The sequence below is a fragment of the Asparagus officinalis genome, chromosome 3 (assembly GCF_001876935.1).
Source record: "Asparagus officinalis chromosome 3, Aspof.V1, whole genome shotgun sequence".
NCBI lineage: Eukaryota > Viridiplantae > Streptophyta > Magnoliopsida > Asparagales > Asparagaceae > Asparagus > Asparagus officinalis.
In genome coordinates this window covers 102,904,366-102,915,560 of record NC_033796.1, presented here as the reverse complement: position 1 = coordinate 102,915,560, position 11,195 = coordinate 102,904,366, and the positions used below count along the sequence as shown (strand labels likewise).

Genomic DNA, 11,195 nt, shown 5'->3' with positions numbered 1-11,195 from the left:
GACAGGAAGAACAAGAATTGAAGTGATGAAATTTATTACACGCAATACTTTGACGACATTTTAAAAAATGTAACACAGGAGCCCCGGGATGACCGAGACGGGAATGCCACACATCTGGACCGTGGACAAGGAAAGCTTGAGGTTGACTTTTGGAGGAACTGGATGTTGTTGAAGAGGGTAGGGTGGACACGGGGTAGAGCTCGCCATCACTGTCACTCCGCAAAATCATTTTCCCAGTCGGAATATCCTTCACAGAAAAGCCAAACGGATCAAATTCCACACTAACATTGTTATCTTTCGTAAACTGGCGGATTGAAATTAAATTTTTAATTATGTTGGGCGTGTGAAGAACGTGGCGAAGGTGAAGGGAACGGGAGGTGGTAGGTATCATAGAGGTGCCCGATCCCGCAACTGGAATACTATTGCCATTTCCGACATAAATAGAACGAATATTACTCGTATTAAACGGGGAAGAAATCATACCTGGCTCAGCGGTCATATGAGAAGAAGCACCCGTATCCATGAACCACGGGTCAACTTGGGACTGAACTGAAAGAGCCTGAAACGCCTGACTGAGGTCCGTTGGTTGAGAGGCCTCATTATCAGTGACGAACGCCTGTCCTTGATGTCGTGGCTGCTGTCCACGAAACATTGGTCGAGTCTGGGGCATGGCGTGAGATGGCCACGGCTGTACCCGCCGCGGCAGGAGTAGCAAGGGCAGTGGCAGAATCTTCAGTGCCAGATTTGCGATGGAGTTCGAGTTCCAGCATACTTCTTGCGGTCTCGAAATTAGGAGAGGTCTGATTGATGAAAGATGCAACGGTATCGTATTCAGAGGGCAGGCCACGTACCAACTGAATTACGAGGCGGCGGTCGGTGACGGGGGCATCTACATCTTTAAGCATCCCGGCAATCTCGCGAAGGCGTTGACAATAGGCCTCGAGCGAGGGCATATTTCCCAGTCGAAGAGAGTTAAACTCCGATTCGAGGGCGGCGGCGCGAGCCCCTTTATTGTTGTTGAAGATATTTGCAACCCGAACCCAAGCCTCACGGGCAGTGGATTCGTCTTCAAGAACACGAGGAAGGAGGTCGTCGCTTAGTGTACCGTAAATCCATTGGAGCACGTGCGCATCGACTTCAGACCATGATTCGTAGGAATCATCCGTCTCGGCAGGGGAAGGAGTGCCATCGATGTGAGACACAACCTTGTACCCTCGGGCATGGAGTTTAAATAGGCGAACCCACGACGCATATGTGACCTTCGTGCCGTCGAGGACACGAACTTTATTCTGGATATTGGTTACGGTGAACACCGGATGCAAGCCGGGTTTGGGGGATGGTGTTTCGGTTGTCATGGAGGTTTGTGCGTGAGGCAGAGGAACGGTGTTACTTCGAAAAAAATAACACAACGGCACAGGCAGGATACGTGAATAGATCGAAATCCTATTCAAAGCTCTGATACCATGTCAGATTTTTGTAATCCCCTGAATTGGGTTGCTGATTCTCATTCATATATATACCATGAATACAAACAATATTCCCTATAATTAGGAGATATGCCAAACTAATATGCAATATTCTAGGAGCTAATTAAGGAGACTATAATTACAAAATATTCTGCAATATTCTAGGAGCTAATTAAGGAGATTATAATTACAAAATATTCACATAATAATTACTTGCTAACACTTATCACGCCTATCAAAATGTTGCTGGTTCTGAGAAACAAGAATAATGTTTCGTTATTAAAAGGGCTTGGCCTATTCTCAACATGGAATAACTTCCCACAAAAACTTGATCCTAGAGCCACATCCTTAGACCATATCTGTTTGTTTAGGGCCAGCATTGGAAAGCATTATTCATTTAGTTCTTAGTATCAAAATGTTTTTTTCGTCGTCGCAAGAAGATGCAGTGCAGATTCTTCATCAGCTGAACTTAATATCTTTCTCCATTATTACCACCAGGAGGTTTTCTTAGACATCAACTGCCGTGTTTCGACTGCTTCAAAATTTAAGAAAGTGTTCTCTAGAAATATTGTACACCCTCATGGTGATTTGTCCGAACAACTGATATACTTTGAGGAACATCTATTTAATTTACAGGTCAGGTGGAGAAACAATAATAACACTAGGTATTATTGGAATTTGGTTGTGGTTCCTTTTCCTTGAGGTCAGCACTGTAGGAGGTGCGAGGACTAGGTTTGCAGGCTTAGTTTCTTACCTTCTGGTGAGTACTACTGCAGCCCGATAGTTTCTGATCAAGCAATGCTGTCGATGGATTTGTTATTGGAGGCTGCAAACAGAATTTATTTTGAGGATATTCAAACCATTGGCCTATTACATATATATAGTCACATTTTCAGCTTCTTGTTTGCTTGTTCTGGTAATTTGCCTCGGTTCCCGTCGAGAAGTAGCGAAAATCATTCAATTGTTGCACCTTGGAAGCTCTCACTCTGCTCTTTGATTCCTTAAGTAGAAGAGACCGCTCATTTGCACCTTTTTCTGATTTAATTCGGTTGGAAATGTCTCTTATCGCGACCAAATTAAGCTGGGGATGCGGTATTGTCTTTTGTTCGATCCCTTTGAGCTTAAACATCTAAAAAGCTCAAGGACCTCATTACATGCAAAGGCAAGGAATTTAGATGGAAGCCTACACGGTTGATCTGTTTGTTTTGTAGGAGGTCACAAACTTAGAGATGCAAACGGACTATTTTTCTCTCATGTCTGGTCACCAGTCATAGAGCATGCAGACCGGATAGTGGACTGTTCCACAGACAATCCAACCATTAACCTTTGTCGTTCAATTATTGAAACAAGGTCTTCAATTTAGTACTTTACTCGCTCAAGACCTCTAGTATTGCCGCATGCTCTAAAGCTTCGACTCGCTCAAGGACTCTAGCGCATGCATGCACCTCTTAGAGACATGGTCATGTGCATCACTGGGGAAAATATTAATGGAGGATCAGTTCTTGGTCACCATCATTTTGTTTCGCTGGATTCTCAAAGTCAATGAACTTTCGCAGGTACCACCTCTGTAAACTGTGGTGTTCAAAAGGATCTCAGATGGATGAACCATGAAATTAGAAGAGACCAATTTCAATGCTAGAAAGCCTAGAACACAACAGAAGTCTCCTGTATATGCTAAAGTTTGACATCATAGAAAATCTACCCCACATAAAAGCCACACTACTACCATTTGTTTAGGGTTCTTCTCTCTCTACATCTACAAGTGAAAAGCTTCTATAATGGAGAGTAGTTATGCCCTCCACTCAAGTGCGTTTGAAGGTGTTATCTATCTAGGGAAGGGTAGATTCCTTGGTTTTTATTTTATTTTTTCCCACCCCCTCCTTTCTCTTTCTTACTTCTCATTTCCTCCCACTCAAAATAGCTTATGGACATGGGGAAGGTTGTATCTGTCTAAATTGCAAACATGAAACCTTTGGTTGGCTTTTGTGAAGTCAAAACTTTAAAGCACTTGGGTGATTGCTCTTCAGTTCTATCAACAAACTCCACTAGGGTAGAAGGAATGTGAAATGGAACAGATGGGGGATGATCACAACATGAGCTCTCTAGTTGTCTAGTGTCAAATCCAGTAAGAAAGCAAATCATTGGCTAATACAGCTGAATAGGACAGCTGAGTAGGTTTCTTTCCGATCTTAATTACATCGTATAGGTCTTTTATATTTGACCTTTGGTCAACCTGAAAGGTCATTGTCTCTTGACATCTTGTGGAGTATTGTGTTTTCCTGAGATAAAAGAATGATTTGAGGTTGATTTGTTCTTTTTTTTTTCCTCCATACAAATTGATGTGTGTTATTTTTGTTGCGTCCAGCGGAAGCGGACTCAATCCACAACAAGTCGGTAAGCAATGCACAAAGAACACAATGAGCCAATCCACAATCCAAACAATCGAGATCAATCCCAAACACAAAGAATTATATGGTTCGGCAAGATGCCTACTGTAGAAACGACGAAAACATTGGAGAAGAACAATATTTTTAGAGCTGACAGACATTTGGGTGCTCTCTAGTTGACCGCGAGCTTTGACACGGTCGATCGGCAACGTGCACGACTTGGGACAGATTCTGGATCTTTGGCCAGTCGACCATGATAATTTCGACGGTTGATCGCCAAACCATGTTATGGTTTTCTGGATTTTGTCGTTCTATCCGGTCGACCGCAAGCTTTGGCGCGATCGACCACGAGTTGGGTTCGGGTCTGTTTTGGTTTCCTATTCTGTTTGGAATTTGTGTTTGGTATAAATAGCAACACACGTTTTAGGGTTTCTTTGGTGCAGTATTGGGATTGAATTAGGGATATTTAGAGCACAGACAAGAAGTATTTTATGAGCTATTAGTTAGGGTTTTGTTTGGAGAGAATTAGAGATTTATTGGTGAGATTAGTTGGTTGGTTTGAGTAATTTGTAATCTCAGTTTGTACTCTTCTTCTCTATTAGTGAAAACCACATCCCCTTCTTGCCTCGTGGACGTAGGCAACTTGTCGAACCACGTTAAAATTGGTTGTTTGTGTTTGTGGTATTACTTTGGTTTGTTTGGCCTTCTCTCGGTGTTTCGTTTGGTTCCTCGAAGCACATCGGTTTTGACTTCCGCACACAACAAGTGGTATCAGAGTTTTGGCTACGCTTGGAATAATTAGAGGAATAGATCGTTTTGGAAGCTCGTCTAGGGTTTCAGTTGGTGATAAAGGTGAGATTTATCCTATTTGTGGATCTCGTTTCCGTCGTGCGGGGTGAGATCTTTCGGAGACTCTTGTTAGGGTTTCAATTGGAGGTAAAAATCTCTCATTTATCAGTTTGGATCTATTCTTTGTTTGTTCCGCATTAGTTTGTTGGTGCTTTGAGATAGATTGCCGAGAAAGGAGTTGGGACTGGGATATTGGATTATTGAGAAGTGCTTTGACCTGCATATTAAAGTCCTTTGAGTACATTGGTATGAGCAAGGAGACCGAGGTGGAGTTTGGCACTTCTATTCGACGATTGAGAGGTCTTCTAGATGGTGTTCATTCAGGTATTTGGAGACTTTCCAAGGAGACATCATTGGGAGATAATCGATATTTGGTTTTCGCAAGTGGGGATTGTTCTAGGCATTGGTGGGTTGCAATCAAGTCTCGTTGGTGTGAAGTCCTAGAAGTCAATAACAGATGGAGGAAGTGTATTGGCAGAAAGGTGATCCATTGTTCTGATTTTGGTAGGGGTCCTTTCTTGCATTTGTGCCGAGCTCACGGCAGTTTGAGACATTTCATTGGAGAGGAAACATTAGAGCGACGAGATGAGATGACAGTTTTGATGAGTCATTCCTTGCTGGAGGAGGATCGGTATTGGTTGTCGAGCATTGGATTACAGATGAGTTTTGGAGCTTCGACATATTTGAGTCATCTTAGTCATAGGTTGCCGACTGCTGCGTTTGGAGTTATTGGATCTGGTGGAACTGTTTTAGATTTTGGGTTACGTCGGATGTTTGGTTGCCCAGCATTTGGTCACATCGAGGATGTGAGATTTGATCTGATTGCACGTTTAGGATTCAGATGCTCGTTTGGTTATCAGTTGGGAGATTCTGATTTTGTTCTGAGCAGGTATGTCACATTTGACTCTCGGCAGGTGGAGAGTGTTGATCAGATCGTTGGGATATCATAGCGGGTGGAGTGTGATGCTACTCCACATTAGGTGGAGATTACTCCACATACTCCAGATTATACTGTATTATTTGGGATTTCAGCTGAGGTGACACAGTTTGGGGATCATTTGGATTTGGATGAAGATGATGAGTTGGTTGATTCGAATGTAGCTGGTGGACATAGTTTCGATTTGGATATGGCCGTTGGTTCATCACAGGTGAAGGTGTTTAGTTTGTTTCATTTTGGGGCTATTAGGAGAGTTATCAGTTGCATATTCGTTGGTAATGTTGGAGAAGGGTTGTGAACTCTTCTATTTGATTGAGGGTCTATGGAGGCCGTTGGGTGAATTACGTGAATGCTTAATTCATTAGGCAACATGATACGTAGCCATTTATGATGCATGCGATTTGGTGAGTTGATACCGACGTTTGGAGAGTGATAACATTCTTATTTGGGTCGACTTGTTGTGGATTGAGTCCGTTATCGTGAATTTGTTTTCACTTCATACTGGACGCAACAAGTGGGACATTTGGTTCAGTTGGTGTCGGTTCAGTTTTGGGAAAACTTCGCCGAGATGGAGAATTGTAGAAATGACGAAAACATTGGAGAAGAATATGATTTTTGGAGCTAACAGATATTTGGGTGCTCTCCAGTCCACCGTGAGCTTTGGCGCAGTCGACCGGCAACGTGCATGACTTGGTACAAATTCTGGATCTTTGGCCGATTGATCGCGACGATTTCGACGGTCGACAGCCAAACCCTATAATTGTTTTCTGGATTCTGTCGTTCTGTCCGGTCGACCGCGAGCTTTGGCGCGGTCGATCGCGAGTCGGGTTCGGGTCTGTTTTGGTTTCCTGTTCTGTTTGGGATTTGTGTTTGGTATAAATACCAACACACGTTTTAGGGTTTCTTTGGTGCAGTATTAGGATTGAATTGGGGATATTTGGAGCACAGAAAAGAGGTATTTTATGAGCTATTGGTTAGGGTTTTGTTTGGAGAGAATTAGAGATTTGTTGGTGAGATTAGTTTGTTGGTTTGGGTGATTTGTAATCTCAGTTTGTACTCTTCTTCTCTATTAGTGAAAACATATCCCTTTCTTGCCCCCGTGGACGTAGGCAACTTGCCGAACCACGTTAAAATTGATTGTTTGTGTTTGTGGCATTACTTTGGTTTGTATGGCGTTCTCTTGGCGTTTTGTTTGGTTCCTCGAAGCACATCGGTTTTGGCTTCCACGCACAACAAGTGGTATCAGGGCACAACACCTACATCCACGAGGAGAGGATAGGAGAGATTTCACTATACGGAGAAGAAATACAATGTGTTACAACTCTCAAACAATCTAACTAACACTCACCAACAGGATCTCACTCACCTACTTAGAATCTCCCTCTCAAAGTGCACAATTTTCTCTGATCAACTCTCTCCAGATCTCTCCTTTTTGTTTTCTATTTATATATAAACCCTAACTCCAAAACATAATAGGATTCTGTTTTCTCAACCCGACATCGGTCGACCGATATGCTCCATCGGTCGATCGAATGCGAACACGAAAAACATGCACAAAAAGTTAACTTCGGTCGACTAATAAATCCTATCGGTCGGCCGTCTAGAGGAATTTATAATACTTAGAATCTCAGGATCATATCGGTTGACCGATAGAATCTATCAGTCGACCGAATAGAGATTCTTTCAACAATTTTCATTTTAATATCCCAAAAATTCATTAATTTTTTTATTTTAGTATCGTGAAGTTCAAATTTGCCAAAATATACCCTGAATCTTTTAAGAGGCGTTTGGAGAGGACGTGAAATGCCATTCCTATCCTTTTGATAACCATTTAGACTAAAGGGAAGAAGGGGATTTGACAGGCTATTCCTTTTAAAACGAGGGTAGGGGTATGATAATCATGTGATAGTCATGTGGTCCGATTCTAGCAGAAAATCTAATGCGCATCAAACGAAATGTGCCGAAGTGCGAAATACAGGAAGTTTTAGAATATCACTGTTGCAGATTTAGACTTCAGGACAGCGAAGTAAAAAAAAAAATTAATGCGTGAAAGTTTAGGGTATTAAAGTGAATATCCGTATAATTAGGAAAAATTCAAATGTTTACAAACATTAACGACCTGCATATTTAGGTTTTGTGCGCTACCATCTCATTTATCCCATATATTGAAGGGTCAAGAAAAGGACAAATTTTCAAAACCAACCTTTTTGATTTTTTATTTGTAAAAAACGACTCATTTTCAAAATATTTGTAAAAACCGATCTGGTTTCAGCCTCAGCGCTGAAACCAGGTCGGTTTTTGAAAAAAAAGTTTCCGAAACTTCACGGGAGTTTTCAAAAACCGACCTGGTTTCAGCGCTGAGGCTGAAACCAGGTCGGTTTTTGCAAATAAAACTGAAATATTTTACAAATAAAAAACCATAAGGGTTGGTTTTGAAAATTTGTCCGTCAAGAAAAGGATCCGTTGACATTTGGCCACTGGCTTTAAACGAGAGAAAATTTTCCATAATTCTGGCATCTTAATCATCTGCTCATCTTGACAATTAACGTTCTTGTTTGGCATCAATTTTTTCATTAAACATGGAAGACTTTCGAGGACCAAATTTTTTTCATAACTTAAAAGATGAAAGGATTGCAAGCATACTGGAGCCAGTCATTTTCATTGAATATCGATGAAAGGATGCCCAAAAAAAAAAGAAGAAAAAAAAAAGCTTGAAACAACCTTTTCGTTGTTCTTTAGCTTCCACTTGCTGCTGGGAAAATGCTATGTTGCTGTTGGATGCGTGAACTATTTGATACGTTGAATGGTCGATCAATGCCTTTGGGTAGAAGAGAAATCTTCTAAAAATCCCAAGGAATGCTTGATCAGGAGCTTCATTAATGCTGAACCTCGTTTCTAGTTTATTAATTAAGATTAATAAATGACAGCCACCTACTCCTTTGTCTTATAGAATGCATGCTGCTTGCATCCAGCAATATAAACGAAAACTCTGCTGAAAACACAAATTAAAAGAGAACCGTGCACTTCAATAATTGATTGGAAGAAGTTTCCAGAGTTCTTATCCCTTCTTCCTCCTGTTTCGTTCTAAATTATCATGATCTCGTCCAGTATTTGATTGGTCGTTATGATGTCTGTTACTGTTTGTGGTTTGTTGGGGTGGCTTTCGGTCTAGAAGCCTGTATTAATGGATTTCTTCCAGAGAGTGGGATTTTTGAAAGAGGTTTACTCTTGTCCTTTGCTTTGTTTATGGTTGATGCCAAGTTCCCCTGCACCTTGGTTTTGTTATGAAAGATAAAAAGTTTTATACTACCATAAAATTATTTAAATATAACCTTTCAAGCATATCCCATAAAATTATTATTTATTGGGAAAATTTACAAAATAGTATGTTTTTGCTAATTATTTAGAAAAATAGACCGTTTTGCTAAATAATTAGCAAAATAGACCTCTTTTTGGCCAACATGCCAAAAAGAGGTCTATTTTGCAAAACAGCTCAGAAAACATACGGGACTAGTAGTCCCGTATGTTCTAATAACGGATTAGTGAACTCAGAAAATTTCACAAAACATTGAGATGAACTCAGAAAACATACGTGACTACTAGTCCCGTATGTTTTCTGAGTCACTAATCCGTGATTAAGTTGGCTCTAAACATACGGGACTAGTAGTCCCGTATGTTTTCTGAGTCTTGTTTTTCAAAATCGACCTTTTTTTTAAAAAAGGGGTCTATTTTGCTAATTATTTAGCAAAACGGTCTATTTTACTAAATAATTAGCAAAAACGGACTATTTTATAAATTTTCCCTTATTTAAATTGACAACTGCTGTAGTGTTGAATTTGGTCTTGGACGCAAGTAAATTAACCAGCTGAGAGTTTTTTAATATGCTGCCTTCGTGGCGAATGAATTTCTTTTCCCGTCAATTACTTGAGTTTTGAGTTTTTTGTTGGAGCCCTCTGCGTACTTTCATTTTTTAACTACCCCTTCCTACTGGACTGCGCAACTTTTTTTTTCCTCCTGTTTTTCCTTTAATTTTTGCATATGCCTATATGTCAGATTGAGGAAGACAACTTTATAAATGATTATCGCTCATTATTTACTCATGATGACTCATTATAGATGGAAAATTATAGAAAAACCGCTTATTGGGTTATTATAAGTTCAGTTAATGATTATAAGTAATATCTACAGTACAAACCCATATGGTGTGACTGCCCTTTAATTATCCTCATGAATCTATATGGTGAGAAATAGTCACTTCATTTAGGACAATTACGGAGGATTTGGATTCTTGCAACAACAAAATTGTGGAGAAACCATTATCTTATTTGCACTTTTTTGATTTATCTAACAGGATGGTTGTGATTCACTCGAAATCAAGTGCTCATCATACTTCTCATAAATTGCATCCATTTCTAGTTTACAGTGAAAAACAAATCACAACTACCCACTGTTGTGCACGGAGCGGAAGCCAAACAAACAACCAACTATGATGCTTTGAGAAACCAAACCAACAAACGCCGAGAGAAAGACCAAACAAAACACAAACACCAAAGTTTTACGTGGTTCGGCAATTGCCTACGTCCACGGGGCAAGAAGGGGGGTGGGTTTTCACTAATAGAGAAGGAGAGTACAAATTGAGATTACAAATCGCTCAAACGAACCAACTAATCTCACCAACAAATCTCTCAAACTCTCAACCAATAACCCTAACAAATAGCTCAGAAAGATCTCTCTTTTCTGTGCTCCAAAATCCCCAGATTTGCTCCTACAAAACCCTCAAATCGTATTGGTATTTATACCAAAACAGAAACCCAAACAGACTGCAAATAGGAACTCTAACTTTCCAAAAAACCCGTCATAAGTCGACTTAACAGTCTGCATAAGTCGACTTGGCAGAGCGAAAAACAACAACTGGAGAAGAGATCATAAGTCGACTTATCAGACCTGATAAGTCGACTTGGCAGAGCGAAAACCAACAATCCAGAACAGAACGTAAGTCGACTCATGCACCAACATAAGTCGACTTACCATAAGTCGACTTATGCCTGTGCATGAGTCGACTTATGACCAAAAATCTGCTTTTTCCAATTCTTCTCCACAATTCTCCACCTCGGCGAAGTTTTCCCAAAACTGAGCCGACACCAACCAAACAAATGCCTCACATGCTGAGACCCAAATGAGAGTGTGAACACTCACCCCAAATGTCGATGTCGCTCACCAAATCGGCTGCATCAAAATGACTGCCTACGTATCCTTTGCCCAAGGAATCAAGCCTTCACGTAGTTCACCCAAACGGCCTCCAAAGGCCCTCAATCAAATAGAAAAGTCTGCAACTCTTCTCCAATATCACCAAACGATCTGCAACTGATAGTATTCCCAATGACCCCAAATTGAGACAAATCAAACACCTCCACCTGAGGTAAACCAATGGCCATATCCAAACTATATCTACCAGCTGCAACTGAATCCAAAACCAATCCATCATCTGCATCCAAAACCAAATGATCTCCAACCTGTGTCACCTTAGCTGGAATCCCAAATGACGCAGTATGATCT

At 40.8% G+C, this 11,195-nt stretch overlaps 1 protein-coding gene across 1 annotated transcript; it reads right to left on the bottom strand.

The window, feature by feature from the left end:
• On the bottom strand, positions 603–1,355 carry LOC109835506. The gene has a single exon (XM_020403480.1). It carries the CDS (start codon positions 1,353–1,355, stop codon positions 603–605), a length of 753 nt encoding a protein of 250 aa, XP_020259069.1.